At 40.4% G+C, this 20,966-nt stretch overlaps 1 protein-coding gene across 1 annotated transcript in view; it reads right to left on the bottom strand.

Annotated features, from left to right (window-relative positions):
* Positions 1–11,044: 11,044 nt before the first annotated feature.
* The window catches only part of myo15aa (myosin XVAa), a 151,652-nt gene continuing 141,730 nt past the window's right edge, over positions 11,045–20,966 (bottom strand). Inside the window, exons 61-64 of the mRNA XM_060840978.1 lie at positions 20,425–20,558; positions 17,684–17,817; positions 15,700–15,840; positions 11,045–11,146 (exon numbers count right to left, since the gene is read on the bottom strand). Of these exons, the coding sequence (XP_060696961.1) occupies positions 11,045–11,146; positions 15,700–15,840; positions 17,684–17,817; positions 20,425–20,558 (511 nt within the window). The remainder of the gene's footprint in view (positions 11,147–15,699; positions 15,841–17,683; positions 17,818–20,424; positions 20,559–20,966) is intronic.

Genomic DNA, 20,966 nt, shown 5'->3' with positions numbered 1-20,966 from the left:
GAGCCCTCCAATTTTCCATTGGGCTGTTGCATAGAGTCCTTTATAATTGCAGATTGCACTGGTTTCACAGACTCCCATTGTGGCACAATGGAATCCATGGACCATATGTATCTTTGTTTTGGACATTTGCGTTTTTTTTAAGTAAAAAGTGGTTTTGGCTGCACTTTAGCAGTACGTTCCAAATTTTTGGGCATATGGTATAGATGGTTATAGGCAGATCAGAGGACCTCCTTGTGGATCTATTCCTGGGCCTGACCAGGCTAGCTGTAAGCAGGTGGGCATGATGGTGGTTTACAGTGCTTTATTTCCCCTTTCAACTTTTTTTTTAGATTACTCATGGTGTGGAAACAGGCCCTTCGGCCCAACAAGTCCACACCAACCCGCCGAAGTGCAACCCACCCAGACCCATTCCCCACATTTACCCTTTCACCTAACACTATGGGCAATTTAGCATGGCCAATTCACCTAACCTGCACATTTTTGTACTGTGGGAGGAAACCCACGCAGATACAGGGAGAATGTGCAAACTCCACACAGACAGTTGCCTGAGGCGGGAATTGAACCCGGTCTCTGGCGTTGTGAGGCAGCAGTGTTAACCACTGTGCCACACATTAGTTCCTTTCGGCTCTCCCAATTACTTTCACCCCGCTTACTGTGATCATTTCCATTGCCCATAATGGGCTTTGCATGTAAATTTCTAATTGGCAGTATGAGTCATTACTGATTTTTAATAGTTAAAAACAAAAAAAGAAGTCACAGTGATTTGGTGGTGGAAACCTTATTTGATTGTGATGCACTTGATATACAAAAAGAAAAATACCTGGGTAATTGGTGAGGGGTGAGAAAGGGGCACTTGTGGTGCAGTGTCCCTATCTCTGGACCAAAGGTCTGGTTTCAAGTCTCATCAGTTCCTGAGGTGTGTAATAACATTTATGAATAGGTTGATTTTTGAAAAAAGAATACACATTTCTAACATGGGAGGCAATTCAGAGTATTGTGTCTGTACTGACATTTCAATGTATCACTGCTCCATCTTGCTGCTCTCTCCACATATAAACATTCTCAGCTTCAAATAATTATGCAGTTTCTTTTCTCTAAGGACAGTCTTAGAATGAGGGCATGCCATTTAGGACTGAATTAAGGAAGGTTGAAATCTGGGGCATCAGCACTTATGTTAGTTGTTAGATTGGAGTAAGTGATGTTTGTAGTGAACCATGAGATCACCATCAAGATATGTGCTTGTAGTAAGTTTGTATATTGTGAAGTAACTGTACATTTATTGAAAGAATAGCTGCTAGGCATGTGCATAAGAAGCATTAATGAAGTCAGATAAGTTTCATCCATAAGATTCCAGAGATGTCCTTTCTTACCATTTCTTGTATCTTCACCTGAGTGAAGTTCCAATCTTACAATGTGGTGGCAACAATGACCAGACCTTTGGACCTAGAGGCAAGCAGAACAGAGTGCCTGAAGTAAAACTCAGTTTTACTCCACGAGTATTTTACATCCATCCTTAGTTGCTCTTGAGAATGTGGTGGTGAGTTGCCTTCTTGACCTACAGAAGTTAATTTGATTGATAGATAGACCCACAATGCTGTTAGGGAGAGAATGCCAGGAATTTGAACCAGTGACACTAAAGGAACAGCAATACATTTTGAATCAGAATTGTGTGTGGTTTGAAAAGAAACTTGAGGTGGTGTTCCCATGTGTATGCTTACCCTTGTTCTTTTAGATGGTAGTGGTTGTGTGTTTGAAAAGTGCTGTCTGCAGAGCCTTGGTGAATGTCATTGTTCATCTAGTATATGGTACACATTGCTGCCATTGAATATCCATAAGATACGGAAGTAGAATTAAGGCAATTGGCCCATTAAGTCAGCTGCATCATTTGATCATGGCTGATATGTGTTTCTCAACCCTATTCCTCTGCCTTTTCCCTGTAATCCCTGATCCCTTTACCAATCAGCTTATCTACCAGTCTTAAATACACTCAATAACTTGGACTCCAAAGCGAATTCCACAGATTAGTTACCTTCTGGCTGAAGAAATTCCTTCTCACCTTAGTTCTAAAGGGCCATCCCTTCAGTATGAGGCTGTGCCCTCTGGCCCTAGTCTCTCCGACTAGCGGAAACATCATTTCCATGTCCACTCTATCAATGCCTTCAGTATTCTGTACGTTTCAATGAGATCCCCCTCATCCTTCTAATCTACACTCGGAGTACAGACCCAAAGCTTTTAATTGCTCCTCTTATGACACACTCTTCATTCCCAGGACAATTCCTGTAAAACTCATCTTGACCCCTTTGAGGCAAGGCAATTCTTCCTTTAACATGGAGCCCAAAATTCTCACAATATTCCAAATGTGGTCTGATCAAAGCCTTATACAGCTTCAGCAGTACATCTTTGTTCTTGTATTCTAGCCCTCTTGAAATGAATGTTAACATTGTATTTGCCTTCCTAACTACCATCTGAACCTGCATGTTAACCTTAAGAATGTCCTGAAGTAGGACTCCCTAATCCCATTGTGCATCAGAGTTCTGAAGCATTTCCCTGTTTTGAACATAGTCTACATGTATATTTTCTACCAAAGTGCACAATGTCACACTTTTCCACATTGTATTCCATTTGCCACTTCGTTGCCCACTCTCCTAGCCTGTCCAAGTTCTTTCGTTACTCCACTAGTTATCAGTTGTCACACTTTTATCCCTACTCTTTACCTTCTGCCAGTCAGCCAAACATCTATCAATGCCAGTACCTTACCCCCAATGCCACAGTGTCTTATCCTATTTAGCTGCCTCCTGTGTGGCACCTTGTCAAGGCGTTTTGGAAATCCAAATATATCATTCCACTGACTCACCTTTGTCTGACCTTCTCGTTATCTCCTCAAAGAATCAAAACAGATTTGTCAGGCATGAGCTCCCCTTGATGAAGCCATGCTGACTCAGCCCAATTTAGCATGCACTTCCAAGTACTCTGCAATCTTATCCTTAACAATGGACTCTAAAATATTACCAATAACTGAGATCAGGCTAACTGGACTATAGTTTCCTGTCTTCTGCCTCCCTTCCTTCTTAAACAGGGGTGTTAGATTAGCCATTTTCATGTCTTCTGGGAACCTGCCTGACTCTAGTAATTCTTGAAATATCAATACCAAAGCCTCTACCATCTCTTGAGCTATGTCCTTCAGAACTCTGGGTGTAGTCCATCTGGTCTGGGTGTTTTATCCACTTTCAAATCTTTCAGCTTCTCCTTCGTGATGGTCACTATACTCACCTCTGTCCTTCTGACTGTCTTGATGTTCTGGTATGCTCCTGATATCTTCCACTGTGAAAATGGATGCATTGTACCTATTCAGTTTCTTTGTTCCCTATTACTGCTTCTCCACTCTCATTTTCCAGCAGTCCAAGGTCCATTCTTGCAACTCCCTTATATATCTAAAAAAAACATTCCTGCAGTCCTCTTGTATTGGTGGTGGTAGATGTGAATGTTTGTGGATGTTGTGCTAATCAAGTGGCAGCTTTGTCTTGGATGGTGTCAAGCTTCTTGAGTGTTGTTAGAGTTGCATTATCCAGGCAAATGGGGAGTATTCCATCATATTCCTAACTTGTACTTTGTAGATTGTGGACAGACTTGGTAGAATCAAGACTTGAGTTCCTTGCTTCACGATTCCTAACCTCTAACCTGCTGGTGAAGCTGCAGTATTTCTTATCTTAAGGATAATCCCCCAGGAAGTTGATAATGGGGGACTCAGCAATGGTAATGCTATTGAATTTCAAAGGATTCCAGTAGCCGGTATGGGATTTTCCTGAGGTTCTGTGACAGTGAGAGTTCTATATTATCTGTCACCTGCTAGACGAACAGGAGAGTTAATTCCTGTGTCCAAATAAGTATTCCTCAGTCAACATCAAATAATCAATTATCTGTTGCTGTTTGTGGGAGCTTGCTGTGTTCCATTTGGCTGCCACATTTCCCACATTCATAAGTGACTACATTTCAAAGTACCTTAATTGGCTGTCAGTTGCTTGCAGACATCTGGTATATGAAGTGCAATAGGAATGCAACTTCTAAAAAATTTGAACATCAAATGGTATTCTGAAAATAGTAAATTTCTGAGATTCATTGGTTAGGAGTACTGGCAAAATCCATCCTTGGCTTTCCTCTTGGAGAAGAATTTATATCCTGTGCATTGGGGATTAAATATCTCTAGTATTAGAATCTTGTGAGAGCATCACTTTAGGAAGCAGTTCAGTTGTCTTTCTTTAGTATGCATAGAATTGAACTACACCAGTCTATGTGGTGATTTAAATGGCGAATGATGCTTAAGTTTTACCTGTATATGAATGCTGCACTTTCTGGGAAGGTCAATTAACAGACTTGCATTTTCACAGATATAAGATACCATTGCTGAAATTTCCTATGGTCTAATGTGTCTGGGTGCAAGTTGTTACAAATCCTGGTCTGAATCAAATTGAGTGTTCTTGGACGCTTCTGCTGCCATGAGGTTTTGATAATTTTATGGACAGTCACAGTTTTGAGAGACGTACACACTGAATATCCTTGTCTGCTTCTGTCTACCAGTAAAATATTTGTGGTTTCTATGCTTACTTGCTATTGCCATATTGCATTGTTAGTGTACAAATGTAGGATATTAGTGATACATTGTCTGCAATTAAGTTAGCAGTTAGACTTGTACAATTGATTTCCAATGATCCTAGTACATACCGTTCAGAATTCAGACTGGTAAGGTATTTTCACTAACTCCTGTGTTAATCTTTGTTTTGAGTGTGTATTTGAAACTTTTCTTTGAGCAAGTGTTTCTTGTAGAAAAAAGTTTTTAGTTGCAAGGTTGGTGAAGGTTTGTAGCTCAGGTTGCGGTTTAGGGTGTAGGTTTCCTCGCTGAGCTGTAGGTTTGATATCCACGATCCTCTTTCCGTCGTAGCCCTACACACTGAGGAAAAAAAACCCACGATTTCGACTGGGACAACATATCTATCCTGGGACAGGCTAAGCAAAGACATGCCAGAGAATTCCTAGAGGCCTGGCATTCTAACCACAATGCCATAAAAAAACACATAGATCTAGATACCATCAATCAACCCCTCAGAAAACGAACAGGAAATGACATCACCACAAACCCCAGGAACCCCCATCTGGGACAAACATATAAATAGAAAGCAGGAGACAACAGCTTTGCTTCACTTGGAGGTCGCAACTGATGATGTTACCTAGTCAGGTAATGAAACGTCTGGATATCAAACCTACAGCTCAGCGAGCAAACCTACACCCTAAAGTTTTTAGTTATTTGACTTCTGCACAATGTGTTACATCCACGTTATCAGGTTTAGCTCTGAAGGAGAGAATTAATCTCCATTTGGAGAGACAAGGTTAGATCACTGATAGTCAGCATAGCTTTGTCAGAGGAAGGTCATACCTAACAAATGTGTTTATCTTTTTCAAGAAGGTGACCAGGTCTGGAAATGAGGGTAGCAGAGTTGATGTAGTTTATAAATTTCAGCAAAGTCTTTGACAAAGTCCCACATGGGGATAAAGAAGGTAAAAGCAGGGTAGCTTGGCACGTTGGATCCAAAATTTGATTTGTGGCAGCAGACAGGTGGTTTTGGTGGAAGACTGTTTGTATGATAGAGTCCAGTGCCCAATGGTGTACCACACAGATCAGTGCTGGGTCCCTTATTGTTTGTGATGTACATACAGGTGGTCCACAATATACAAAAGTTGGACTTACGAACACTCATACTTATGAACAAGATCTCATACAGGAATGTATTAATATTAATTTTATAGATCACACAAGCGAATGCTTCCTCATATTTGATCTAGAAGCAAGTGTGAGGGGGATGATAAGTGAGTTTGCAGATGACGTGAAGATTAGCCAGGTGGTTGACAGCACGGAAGGTATTAAGTTACAGGAGGATATAAATGGATTAGTCAGATGGGCATATCAGTGGCAGATGGAATTTAACCTCGTTAAGTGTGAGATTTGAAAGAAGTAACAAGCCACGGGAGTACTGGATAAATTGCAGAATACTAGAAAGCTGTGAGCAACAGAGGGATCTTGGGATTCTTGTTGACAGATCCCTGAAAGTGCAGGAGAGGTTAATAAGGTCATGAAGGCGGCAAATGGGACACATCTTTATCAGTCATGGCATATATTATAAGAGCAGGGAGGTCATGTTGGGAGCTATGAAGAACTTTGGGTAGGCCACAGCTGGAGTACTGGTCACCAGACTATAAGAGGGATGTGATTGCACTGCAAGGGATGCAGAGGAGATTCACTAGGATGTTGCCTGGGATGGAACAGTTTAGCTATGAAGACAGGTTAGGTAAGCTCAGCTAGTTGTCTTTAGAGCAAAGAACACTGACAGTGAACCTACTGAGGTAAGGTTATGAGGGGCATGGACAGGGTGGATAGAAAGCAACTGTTTCCCTTAGTTGAAGGGTCAGTAAGAAGGGGACATAATTCTAAGGTGAAATGCAGAGGTTCAGGGGACTTGAAGAGTTTTTCACCCAGAGGGGGCTGGGAACTTGTACTCCCTGGTAGGAAGTGCAAGTGGAAAACCTCACAACCCTTGAAAAGTACTTGGATGAACATTTGATGTGTCATAACATTCAAGGCTTTGGGCCATGTTTTGGAAAGTGTGACTAATGTAGTTTTAGAGCAGTATTTTCTGGTGCAGACTCAATGGGCCAAAGAGCTATTTTTGTACTTTGATTCTATGGAAACCCAATCCAATCCTGAATGAAAATTTTTCTACTCTGGATCTTGACTGAAGTCTGTTTTAATATGAATTCTGTGTATCGGCTAATATTTTTATAGGTCTCTGACACGTTCCTTGCTGCTGGCAATATACATTTTTTCTGGCTGGTTCTGCCTTTTAAGGTCTCTGGCTGCATCTTTGGAGTTAGATTTCATGCATAAGTGGGCCCAGTGTAGTTTAGTATTGCACATCTTACACAGACCTTGAAATGCAGGACAGCTTTGTGGTAAGTGCAATTGACTATATTTGCCACACAGCTTAGTTTTTTTTTGTGTCCTGAGTAGGGTCTATGCTGTCAGGTACTGTTGTTCCAATGAAATGGCCTTGTATCTTCTGCCAGTATTGAATCAATGCTGTGATTTTTTAAAAATGAATTTTTAAAATTGAGGCAATCACCAACTCCATTATCTGTTCTGACAGTTCACCCTTTGAAATGTTTGCCCTTATTACAAGAACTACTAACACATTTATTGATTGATGTTTATTGCTTTTGGCTGTACAGTGTCAAATCAAGTAATAAATTCAAAAATTGACTCTTACATGTAGTTGATCATCTAACACATTCTATTTCTTTGATGGATCATTCCGGTGCTCTTCAGATAAGCCTGTGGCATTGACACTGTATAACCTCTCATTCCCACATGAGCATTTTCACACCGTATTTAAGGGGCATCAGAGCTGCTTAGACTATGAAGAATAGCAGTATTCTTTGTTTAAAAAGCTTGAACTCAGATAGTACATCAATGGATTTCCAATTTATACTGGAGATTTGGTACCCATTTTTCTGTTATTTTGTCTTTTCATTTTTTATATTTAACATGCAGTTTTCTGTGTACTTTGAGTTTTTTTTAGCTTTTGCTTTGAAATTAGTTTTAGAGCTTGTTATGTTGTCTCTGCATTGTTCTTGAATCAGTCCACTTTTTGTTTTGTTTAAATTTTGGTGTATTTTTTTCTTAGTTCAATGATGGGTTGACTCCCAGTGGCCCTTCAAATTTGAAATTATTTTAAGATGGGGCAGGTTGGATTCAGCTGTCTACCTGCACAAACCTGGCCAACTCCGAAATCTTACTTTTGTCTGTTTTCTGTAATGTGGGAACCTCTTGTATTGATGTTATATTTTGTTTGCTACTGCTTCACTTGGCTTTCAAACTTGTAAAGCTTATTTCTCTTTTGTTGCTTTTGAAGTTTAAAAAAAAACAATTGTGCTCCATATTCATGCTATTGAAACCAATACAAATGAGATACGTGGATTCCATTCATTTGAAGATCTCTAATGAATTTATTCACACATAAATCTGATACAGAATAATATATAGACATAGCCTTTCCCTCAAGTGCTGCAGAATGGGAGCCTGTGCCCTATGGTCGTATGGTTCTCTGCTCATTTGCATGCTGATCTTTTAATGGGACATCCTTCCAAAAGTGATAGCGTATCTTTCTAGCCAGATAAAATAATCTCTCTTTGCATCATTATGGTCAATCTATGCTGTATGTTCCCCAAGATACCAATATCATTTCAACACATTGCATGATTGAATAAAATTTTTCTACTTGAATTTTTGTAAAATGTAAACAGAATACTTAATGTGGTTTAAAATATGTGCTCTACATTTTCCCTCTCAGTAACAGATTTCAACATGTCCTGTACATAAGAATTCCTATTGCTGGTACTCTTTTCCTTCACTGGAGTAAGATAAATAGTGGTGTTCTCCAGAGTCATTAATAATACCACTATTTTTCATGACATGCATTAATGATGCAGACTTGGGTGAATATGGCACAATTCTAAATGTGAAGATCACACAGAACTTGTGAATGTTGAGAAGGATAGTGATAAACTTCAGGAGAACTTAGTTTAGGAAGGATGAAGTTAAAACTCGCACAACACCAGGTTATAGTCCAACAGGTTTATTTGGAAGTACTTTTAACTTAGTCTACCCCAGTCCAATACTGGCATCTCCAAGTTTAGGAAGGATGTGAAAGACAATGCAGAGTGAGAATGTTTCTGGGATAAGAGACTTCAATTTCGAGGATAGATGAGGGAAAACTGGGTGCTCCTTCAGAAAACAGTGAGAGAAGATTTGATTGAGGTATTCAAAGTCAAGCGGGGCCAGAGTAAATCGGGAGAAACCGTTTTTTAAATGGAAGAATATTGATTTTAAGTGATTGGCAAATGGATCAGAAGCAACATGAGAAAAAAAACCTTGATTATGCAGTAAGAGTTACGACCTGGAATGTAATGCTGACTAATGAAGGCAGGATTAGTCGTAGTTTCAAATAGGACTTAATAATCTGATGAGAAAAATAAAAGCAGGCAAGGTGAGGAAGGGAGGAATGAGACTAACTGAGTTGCTCTAGCAATGGTCTGGCATGAACAGAGTTGGCTGAATGCCCTCCTTTGGTGTTGTAACCATTGTATGGTTCTGCCTTCCTTGTAAGAGAACATGCCACTGTCGAGGCACAATTATATGAACAGAATTAGATTAGACTTACAGTGTGGAAACAGGCCCTTCGGCCCAACAAGTCCACACCGACCCGCCAAAGCGCAACCCACCCATACCCCTACATTTACCCCTTACCTAACACTATGGGCAATTCACCTGACCCGCACATCTTTGTGACTGTGGGAGGAAACCGGAGCACCCGGAGGAAACCCACGCAGACATGGGGAGAACGTGCAAACTCCACACAGTCAGTCGCCTGAGTCGGGAATTGAACCCGGGTCTACAGGCGCTGTGAGGCAGCAGTGCTAACCACTGTGCCACCGTGCCGCCCACAGAAGCTGACCATTTGGTCTCCACTCCCTATATGCAGCAACATAGAAAACTGAACAATGTAATCAAAGAAACTCATCATTCCGTGAAGAATCACATGGTATTCACGTTTTTTTTTCTTTTATTTTAAGGCGATAGATGTCTGAAACAAGGATATGCTTCTGGAAAGTATGAGTGAAAATACCTGAAAGAACTGCGGATGTTGGAAATCAGAAACAAGAGCAGAAATTTCCAGAAAAACTCAGGTTTGGCAGCATTTGTCGAGAGGAATCTGAGTTAATGTCTTGGGTCCAATGACCCTTCTTCAGAACTGGGATCCAAAACGCTTACTACTTTCCACAGATGCTGCCAGACCTGTTGAGATTTTCCAGTAATTTCTGTTTTTGTTTCTGGAAATTGTGGAATGGGTTGTTGGGATAATCGAGCCAAACACACAAAGAACAGAACTTAAAAAAAATGATGAAAAGGGAAATATTACCCCACACCATATTAATATTTAAACAATTAAGAAAAAATATTTCAAATTAACATAACAAAAGATCCATTAACTCAATGGTTGGAAATGAAGGGTTTCTGAAGGAAAAGGGCAATAAAAACATTGTAAGAAATTATGTTCTCAAAGAGAAACAGCAGAAATGAATAAAGCAGCTAATCCAATTATAGTTTTATAAAAATATATAACATTTACTGAATAAATACAAGCACCAAAATTCCTACAGTTCTTAAAAAAAACTGGATGCAAATATACAGATACAATAGCTCATAAACAAAGATTGCAAAATGATATCCAACAGTATTGAATATTTTCAAAATTTCTCTTTTAAAGAGAGTTTGTATTTATTGCACTTTTCACCACATCAATTTGACAGTTGAAAAAATTCTAACAATACAAAGTTCAACAATAATATTTAAATATTTTGTCTGTGTGATCTTTGAGTGCAAGATTTAGAGGGGTTTGTGTTAAAAAAGAAGGTTGACAAGATAATGCATGGCTTAGAAAGGGTGGATGCTGGGAACTTGTTTCCATTGGGCGGGGAGACTGTGTCCCGTGGGCAAAGGCTTAAAATTAGAGAGGATCCATTTAGAACCAAAATGAGGAGACAGTTCTTCAGCCAGAGAGTGGTGGGCCTGTGGAATTCGTTGTCACGGAGCACAGTTGAGGCCGGGACGTTAAATATCTTCAAGGCAGAGATTGATAGATTCTTGATCTCACAAGGAATTAAGGGCTACGCGGAAAGTGTGGGTAAGTGGAATTGAAACGCCTGTCGGCCATGATTAAATGGCGGAGTGGACTCGATGGGCCGAATGGCCTTGCTTCCACTCCTATGTCTTATGGTCTTATGGTTTTGTATCTGGCTCCTTCCAATGTATCAATTGGTAGCAGGTAGCATATTTATCTATAGTCTTGTCTCACAGCCTGTGATGAAATAGTGAGTCTGACAATTCCAGTATCAGTTCCTTCAACAATGGGTGCAATTGCACAATGATTAGTGTCAATCACAGCAAGGTAATCTCACTCGGTGGGAGGGTCAGCCTCTTCTCTCGAGCCAGCAGCATGGACTCCACATGCATGGCTGTGACACGACACATTTCCAAAGCCTGTAGGGGAACAGATCAGATAGTTCCAGCAGACTCAGAATGTTCTTTATTTAAATAAGAACAGGCAGAGGATAGTCAATCTGATCTGAACTTCAACTCCCTTTATACCCGCCACAGATCACACCTGAGAGGGTAACACTAACATTGCTTTTCAAATTTCTCTCCTTTCCTGGTGAAGGTGTTAACTTTAGCTGAAAAATGGGTCTATGGGAATGTGTTACTTTTGAGCCTTTATCAGGATGTTACAGTGATGAGGACTCATGAGTTATAATGAAAAATTGGAAAAGATGGACTGTTCTCCTTGGAGCAGAGAATGTTAAGTGATTACCTAATAATGATTTTCAAAATGATATAAGACCCTTTGAAAGATTAGAGAGAGGAAAACTATTTACTTTGGCAAGTGCCAAAACCAGTAACCAGGAGTGCCACAATGGCTGAGGTAGTGTGCTGAAAATCAGTGTTCCTGGAATTGTCACCAATGTGAAAAAATTCAGTCAAATTATCCAGTGTCCCCAATTACCTGACTGAAGAACTCAGGTTAAAAGTGAATGCTGACTAGGTTTCCGGACTGAACAAGAAAATGACTGTTTATTATGAATTCAAAAGAGAAAATGCTGGTAAGTCTCAGCAGGTCGAGCAGCATCTGTAAGGAGAGAAAAGAGCTGACGTTTCGACTCTAACTGATCCTTTGTCAAAGTTTATTTTGAATTAACTGCCTTTAAACAATGACAATTAAGAAATATGAATTGCTCATTTATAGCACTAACTTAATCTACTTTTTTAAGATCCTCCTCCCCCTTCACAAACATACAAACTCACAAAGGCAGACGAGACATGGATATTAAAGGTGGAAAAAGGTAAAAAGAAATCAGCCACAGTTCAATAGGACCACAAGATTGCACGAGTTGTTTCTTTCAGTTTTGTTATTGACACCAACACTCTCTTTCATTCACTCGTTGAGAAATTGACCTCTCACTGTTCTCTTAAGGAGTTTTATTTTTCCTTCAACAAGGTTTTCTTTCAGAGAAAGGTAAGTAGAATCCAACTAGATGTGTTTGGATGCTTTTGAGTACCTTTACAAAGGAGAGAGACACACACACACACACACACACACACACACACACACACACACATTTTTTTAATGCTTTCTTTTTGCCAGTTGGGTGGTTCTTTGCTGAACTGGCTCCTCAGGAGTCATTCGCAGTAGGTTAAAATCTTCGAGTAAAAGGTGAGGTCTGCAGATGCTGGAGATCAGAGCTGAAAATGTGTTGCTGGTTAAAGCACAGCAGGTTAGGCAGCATCCAAGGAACAGGAAATTTGACGTTTCGGGCCAGAGCCCTTCATCAGGAATTTCCTGATGAAGGGCTCTGGCCCGAAACGTCGAATTTCCTGTTCCTTGGATGCTGCCTAACCTGCTATGCTTTAACCAGCAACACATTTTCAGCTCCTCAGGAGTCATGGTCATTTGGTCAGGAGCCAGTCAAAACGTGCTGTCAAGCAGTTTGCCTCGTAGTTCAGGCCAATTTTGCATCGGTATTTGCTGTGGAAAAGGACATGGAAGATATAGTATGTAGGGAAATAGATGGTGACATCTTGAAAAATGTCCAGATTACACAGGAGGAAGTGCTGGAGATCTTGAAATGCATAAAAGTGGATAAAACCCCAGGACCTGATCAGGTGTACCCTAGAACTCCGTGGGGAGCTAGGGAAGTGATTGCTGGGCCTCTTACTGAGATATTTGCATCATCGATAATCACAGGTGGTGCCACTGCTTAAGAAAGGTGGTAAGGGCAAGCCAGGGATCTCTAGACCAGTGAGCCTGATGTCGGTGGTGGGCAAGTTGTTGGAGGGAATCCTGAGGGACAGGATGTTCATGTATTTGGAAAGGCAAGGACTGATTAGAGATAGTCAACATGGGAAATCGTGTCTCATACACTTGATTGAGTTTTTTTGTAGAAGTAATAAAGAGGATTGATGAGGGCAGAGCAGTAGATGTGATCGATATGGACTTCAGTAAGGCGTTTGACAAGGTTCCCCATGGGAGACTGGTGAACAAGGTTAGATCTCATGGAATACAGGAAGAACTAGCCATTTGGATACAGAACTGGCTCAAAGGTGGAAGACAGAGGGTGGTGGTGGAGGGTTGTTTTTCAGACTGGAGGCCTGTGACCAGTGGAGTGCCACAAGGATCCATTACTTTTCATCATTTATATAAATGATTTGGATGTGAGCATAAGGTATCATTAGGAAGTTAGCTGATGACACCAAAATTGGAGGTGTACTGGACCTCAGGTTACCTCATATATCAACAGAATCTTGATCAGATGGACCAATGGGCTGAGAAGTGGCAGATAGAGTTTAGATAAATGCGAGGTGTTACATTTTGGGAAAGCAAATCTTAGCAGGACTTATACACTTAATGGTAAGTTCCTAGGGAGTGTTGCTGAATAAAAAGACCTTGGTGTGCAGGTTCATAGCTCCTTGAAAGTGGAGTTGCAGGTAGATAGTATAGTGAAGAAGGCATTTGGTCTGCTTTCCTTTATTGGTCAGAATATTAAGTACAGGAGGTGGGAGGTCATGTTACGGCTGTACAGGACATTGGTTGGGCCACTGTTGGAATATTGCATACATTTCTGGTCTCCTTTCTATCAGAAAGATGTTGTGAAACTTGAAAGGGTTCAGAAAAGATTGACAAGGATGTTGCCAGTGTTGGAGGATTTGAGCTATCAGGAAAGGTTGAAAAGGCTAGGGCTGTTTTCCTTGGGGTGTCGGAGGCTGAGGGGTGACCTTATAGAGGTTTATAAAATCATGAGGGGCATGGATAGGATAAATAGACAAGGTTTTTTCTCCTGGTGTGGGGGAGTCCTGAACTAGAGGGCATAGGTTTAGGGTGAGAGGGGAAAGATATAAAAGAGACCTAAGGCAACTTTTTTCATGCAGAGGGTGGTACGTGTATGGAATTAGCTGTCAGACACAGTGGTGGAAACTAGCACAATTGCAACATTTAAAAGGCATCTGGATGGGTATATGAATAGGAAGGCTTTGGAGGGATATGGGCCAGGTGCTGGCAGATGGAACTAGATTGGGTTAGGATATCTGGTTGGCATGGATGAGTTAGACCCAAGGGTCTGTTTCCATGCTGTACGTCTCTATGACTCAATAAGTTCTGCGGTGTCTTCTTTTGTTCTGACTGTTCTAGGGTAAAGCAACACTATATACAACTCAAAGTGCTCCGGTAAACGTCATTTTTAAAATGGCAGCCATCCCTTTGCACAGTCAGAATCATTTGAAGAAATGTCTTTTTTTTAGAAAAAGAAATGGACTTTACAGAACTCATGTATTTAAAGTCATTGATAAAAGATCAAGAGTAGCGATGGGGTGAAACATTTTAACTTGAGTTATTGGAATCTGAAATGTCTTGAAAAAGGAGTTGGATAGTTAAATGAGAATGAAGAACTTACAAAGTCAAAGTTAAAGAGACTTAGCGCAATTGCATTTTGAGTGAGCCAGCTCAAGTATATCAGATTAATTAGCTTATGAGTTGTGATTTTATCTCCAGACGTCCTAACTCATCAAAATATATATGTTGAGGGGAATGTGATATGTCCTTCTTTTGCTTTATTATTCAGTATTCTGGTTACAATAAACTCAGGGTAATCCCATGATCCACACACACACTGCACGAATGGGCTTGCATCTTGCTGGGGGAGAACGATCAACTGCCTAGTCCCAGCGTCAAGTTGCAGAACTGCGGAAATCCCGAATAAGTGGTGATTATACCGCTTTCCAGGATTTCTGTGATCTTCCATTTAGCTTATGTCAATAAAAATTAATCTGTGGAAATTCTCTTCCAAAATTGTCACCCTATTGTGGATGTTAGTCCTGCATAGCTGGCATTAGTGTGGGGAAGTATCTTCCTTTGAAGCATATTAATCACCTTGCAGTTGTTAAAGTATGAGGTTCACATCTAGTTATGCACCATCCTTCATCAAAAATTCATTATTTTAATTAGACTAGGCCTATATTCTTTGTAATTTAGAAGAATCAGAGATGATCGAAATGACACATATGAAATCTTTCAGGGGCATGATAAGGTAATTGCTAAGAAAATGCTTCCCTAGTCTGAATATTCCAGAATATCTCTGTCCTAGTTCACGTGATCAGTTATATAGAACTGAGATAATGAGACATTTCTTCATGAATCTTTGAACCTTTGAAATTCTCTACCAGAGAAAGCTGCTTGGATGCTCTATTGTTGAAGATAACCAAGATAGAGGTGAACAGATTTTCTGGGTACTGAAGGAATTAATGGATCTAAGTGTGGAAAATGAAGTTGAAGTAGAAAATGACCCATGACTTTATTGAAGGGAAAAGCAGGCTCAAAGGGTCAAATGGCCATTCCTGCTTTTATTATTTATGCCCTTAATTTCTTGTAGAAAATATGCAAGCTTTGAGGGAAGAACAGATATGATATTTACCCATTTGCTTCAAAACCTTAAGTGGCTTACGGTTGTAAGAGTGATATTGAACATGCATACACAATCCTTTCATACCTGATCAAGCTGAAGTTGTGTTATCCTTTGGGACGTTAAATCTCCCAGTTTAATCTCTACATATGGATAGCTATTGCTAGGGCCTGATTGTTGAGTCAGGGTGGATTGTACCTCTTTCAATAGGAAATTGACCATCAGCTCCTGCAAAGATGAGTTACAATATAATTAATTTTACAGTTTCTAAAGTAACTGCTTCCAACAGCAGACACAAGCTGCCCTAGTAGGGGGTTTGATGGTGGGGTTGGATAAATGAAACAGTTCAGTTCATGAAGGAGGCATAGTAGGAGAAATGTAAAAAAAATCTTGCTTCACAGGTATCCTCAGCTGCTGCTTGCTTGACAGCATTGTCATTTCCCATTTCATCCATTATTTGGCTGAACAGAATCTGGCACTATTTTTCTTTGCTGAAACCTTTATTTTTTCAGATTCAAATATTACTTTCTTAACAGCTTATCCCCCATGTGGAAATGGGGCACAGATTCCCTGTGAAGTGTTTTCCCTTTGGAAGTGAAAGAGATGTTTAATAGGGCTCCGGTTGTGGCTGTGTTAACAGGATTATCCCCTGAAGAACATTTGACACATTTATGTCAGGTGACCCCATCCTCATCCACCTCCAGGGAGGCTGAACAAAATAAATATTCCATTGTCAAAACCATGTTTCCATGAAAATGAAGCATGAGAGGACATGCGAAGAAGACCTGATCTGAATGACAGTAGGTCCCGAAATTGATGGCCTTCAGGATAGAAAACATATCCATGATTCACTGAGTTATCGCTCATGGCATATCCCTAATTTCCTGTGAGCTATTGATCACAATTTTCTTTGCCCAATTTTTTAAAAGTTGTTAAATAGTATTGTCCCAATTCGTCATGAGTTATGAATCACATCTTTGAGAGAAATATAATAGCTTGAAATGGATAAATAATGCCATTGTAATAATTCTGCAGCTATGTCTGACTCATAGGTGATTAGGTGACTGCTGAGCAGACAATGGGAAATACATCTGATAACTGTGGACACTTAAAGAGTACGAGATGCAAATGTTCAATCTCGAGAAAGATGCAATGAACTTTGTACGCAGAGGGAATAAGCTATTATTTAACTACTGGGAGGGATGAGAAGAAATACTTACAATTACTCGGTGCTTTTCACAACACCAGACATCTCAAAGTATTTTACAGCCAATTAAGTACTTTTTGTCACTGTTGTAGGAAATACAGCTATAAATTTTCACAAAGGAAACTCCCACAAAAAATGACCAGATAATCTGTGTTTTATGTTGGCCAGGATAAATAAGATAACTCCTTTGGCTGTTTTTAAAAATAGAGGCATAGGATATTCTACATTCAACCGAGGAGGTAGATATGGTCTGCTGTTTAACGTCTCATCCTTAAGACAGATCATTCAACAGTGCTTCCGCAATACTGTACTAGAATACCAGTCTTGATTTTTGTGCTCAAGTTGATGGGCTTTCTGCATCAGAAATATTTTGCAATTTTCTGAAGTCCTGGAGTGGGATTTGGACTCAGAATCTAGTAATTCAGGGGCAATTGTGTTACCACCTGAGTTGCAGCTGGTCCTTAAGATTATCCATGAACATTTATTGGTCAGGGTCAAATAGAGGAGACGGGTGAACATTCTGCATTTTTACAACATCAGCTTTGGGAATTGGGAACTATTTATCTGCAACTTCTCTTTGATCATTCAAAGAGCAGGTGGAACTCAGGATAGAGGAACTGATACATGGATTGTGGGGCTCTTGTTGCACAGTGATATTGTCCCTATGTCTGAGCCATGTTGCCTGTGTTCAATTCCACCTGCTTCAAGGTGTGCAATAATATCCCTGAACAGGTTGATTAGAAAATATCTGTATGGACTAGGGGATGAGATTGAATGCATGGGTAGACTCTATGATAGGGTTGAATGTACATGGAGTGGGCTTAATGACCCACTAATAGACTGATAATTTGTTTAGAAACTTACATGTGTCTCGTTGTTGAGGAAATTGAGTCCATTCTGGTTGACAGCCAGAATACAAGGGGCAGTAATTGCACTGTTGCTGCTGCTCTGGATGTAGAAGAATGAGGATCCAAACATGGGGAATGCACTCACAAGCCCTGTGTGGAAAAGAAAGAGAAACAAATCATTGCCACAAATTCAATCTCTATTCACACAGTGAAACTGAAAGAATGAGTGAGGGTACTTGGAGTCATTGGTTAAAAATACATGGTCCAGACCATTATCACAAATTAACCAACAATCATGCACTAGAGTCCCACAAGTTATGACACAATGTATAAAAACCCAATAAGATTCCCAAAACCAATTAGTCTGACTGACTATACCCAGCACCTGCGCAAACCATATCACGTTGCTTCAGTTACAGTCAAAATAAATCTATTGATTGCAAAATATTTAACTTTTAATAAGAACAATAAAACAAAGGGGCTCTCATTTATGCAACTTAAACTATACCAATTTAGTCACAATTAAGACAGACAAAAGAAAAACAGTTTAACACATACAGTACAGGTGAATGAGAATATAGAGAGGGGAAACAAAATTTCAAAGACCAAAAGTCCAGACCATGAGTTCTTTCTCTTTCATAATCCTTTTGATTTTTGCAATGGTGAGACACCATTGTCTATACAAGTGATGGTCGACCCACAATTAAAATGGTTAACATCTTTCTTTGGCATATCTGACCTGTCTCTCACAGTTCTGAACTCACCCCATCCCTTCCCTCTCAGAACAATGATAGGGTGTGCCCTCTCCACACCACTAATCTTCAAAGGATCATCCAGCAAGATACCACCACCAAGCACATCTCCTCCGCTCCACTGTCAATAGTGGGCAGGGACCTTTCCCTCTGTGATACCTTGGACCACTCTTCTATCACTCCTACAATTCCTCACTAACCGATGCACATTTCCATCCAATTCCAGAAAGTGTAATGCTTGCTCATTCAACTCCATTCAAGGCCCCAAACACATCTTCCAGGTGAAGTAGCATTTTACGTTCTTTGAATTAATTTACAGGATGTAGACATGACAGGCTAGGCCAGCATTTATTGCCCATCCATGATTGTCCAGAGGGCAGTTAAGATTCAATTAATTGCTGTGGGTCTGGAGTTACATCTTGACTCAGACCAGGTAAGGACGGCAGTTTCCTTCCCTCGAGGGCATTAGTGAACCAGATGGGTTTTCCTGACAGACAGCAACAGTTTCATTAGACTCTTAATTCCACATTTTATTGGATTCAAATTTCACTATCTGCCAATGGGATTCAAATCCAGGTCACCAGATTATTACTTGGGGCTCTGTGTTAACAGCCTATAGATAATAGGGCATCATGGTGAGTTATCTCACAGTGCCAGAGACCCAGGTTTGATTCTACCCTTGAATGACTGTTGGTATGGAGTTTGCACATTCTCCCAGTGTCGGTTTGGGTTTCCTCCAAATGTACTGGTTTCCTCCCAGTCCAAAGATATGCAGGCCAGGTGGATTGGCCATGGGAAATGCGGGATTACAGGGATAGAGTAGCAGCGTGGGTCTGGGTGGGATGCTCTTCAGAGGGTCAATGTGGATTCAATGGGCTGAATGGCTGCTTGCACACTCCAGGGATTCCATGAACATTAACAGGCCATTGCCTCAACTTGTACTTCTTTCAATCTAGTCCACTGTTTTCATTGTTCACAATAAATTCTCCTTTACAATGGCAAGACCAAACAGACTGGGTAACTGCTTTGCAGAACATCTCCGCTCTGACCATATGAATAACTCTGACCTTCTAGTTGCTTGCTATTTCTATAAATGACCTTGCTCTGTGCTAACATTTCTGTTCTGGCCTTCAATAGTGTTCCAACAAAGATCAGCATAAGCTGAAGAGACAGTACCTCATTATCCACTTAGGTATTTTACTACCTCTAGGACACAGTATTGAGTTTTACAACTTCAGAGTATGACCTCCATTTTCTCATGATGCCATCATCTCTTGGCCATATCTTGTTTGTGTCATATTGGCTTTGTTCTTTACAGAATAGATCCATTTTCTTTGGCACACGTCTAAAATTTATACCGATTTTACGTATCTATCACGTGGTTACCAGCATTATCACTGTCCTCATCTTTGCTCAAGGCGCCCTCGCAATCTGCTCCCCCCCCCGCTCTGTCAATAGCATAAAAACTAGCATTTTTGCAGCTTTCAATTCTGAAGAAAAGTCACACTGGTCTTGAAAGATTAACTCTGTTTCTCTCTCCACAGATGCTGCCAGACCTGCTTGGTTTGTAGGAGAGCTCCTTAGTACCTTGCCCAAGTAAACAGATTTATAAGAATCAGATGAAATCATGGATTGTATTAAACACCATACTTTCCCAGTCTGATGTTAGTGCGCTGGATTAAGAATTCTGCTGAATATTTCTCCCTTCCTCCATAGCCAAGAAGCACTCAGAAGCCAATTGCAGTTCTTACAGTAGGCCAGCCCAGCACAATCTGGGATCTTTCATGTTAGTAGTAATCAGCTAATATCAGCCATCATAATTCTATTGACCGAGCCCAGGTGAGATGGGGAAAGTCTGTTCTCCATTCAGTATCTCTCATAAAAAGGCTATGGATAATACCAAAACCACTACAGTTGTAGTTATTATGTAGCAAATTAGGTTAAATTATTTGTCATAATACTAATATACTTAGTCACTGTGCACAGAGTGAGAGTTGACACTTACCAAGGAACTGGGCTTTGGCTTGGTGAGAGCTGAGGGGCTGAACATATTGGATATTCTCTGTCACCATGTTCAACCAGGACTGTGGCCGTTGATGCTGGTAAATCTGTGGAGGAATGCAATCTTGCACCTCACGACTTAAAGAAACAAAAAATAATAAAGTAAAAGTTTCATACAGTGACGACTGGCAATTTATTTTTTAAAAACGTAACATTTATCCTGAATATTTACCAGCCAGAGCTCCAAAGGTGTTTATGGGTCTGCGACTTTACCAAACCTCACTATGATTATTCAATCTTTTAAATTGCCCTTAGTTCCTCTGGGACATTGGAGCAATAGACAATAGGTGCAGGAGTAGGCCATTCTGCTCTTCGAGCCTGCACCACCATTCATTATGATCATGGCTGATCATCCTCAATCAGTATCCTGTTCCTGCCTTACCTCCATAACCCTTGATTCCACTACCCTTGAGAGGTCTATCCATCTCTTTCTTAAACGAATCCAGAGACTGGGCCTCCACTGCCTTCTGGGGCAGAGCATTCCAC

The sequence above is a fragment of the Hemiscyllium ocellatum genome, chromosome 20, assembly GCF_020745735.1.
Source record: "Hemiscyllium ocellatum isolate sHemOce1 chromosome 20, sHemOce1.pat.X.cur, whole genome shotgun sequence".
In the NCBI taxonomy this organism is placed as follows: Eukaryota; Metazoa; Chordata; class Chondrichthyes; order Orectolobiformes; family Hemiscylliidae; genus Hemiscyllium; species Hemiscyllium ocellatum.
The sequence above is the reverse complement of the archived record's forward strand: the minus strand, read 5'-3'. Positions and strand labels throughout refer to the sequence as shown.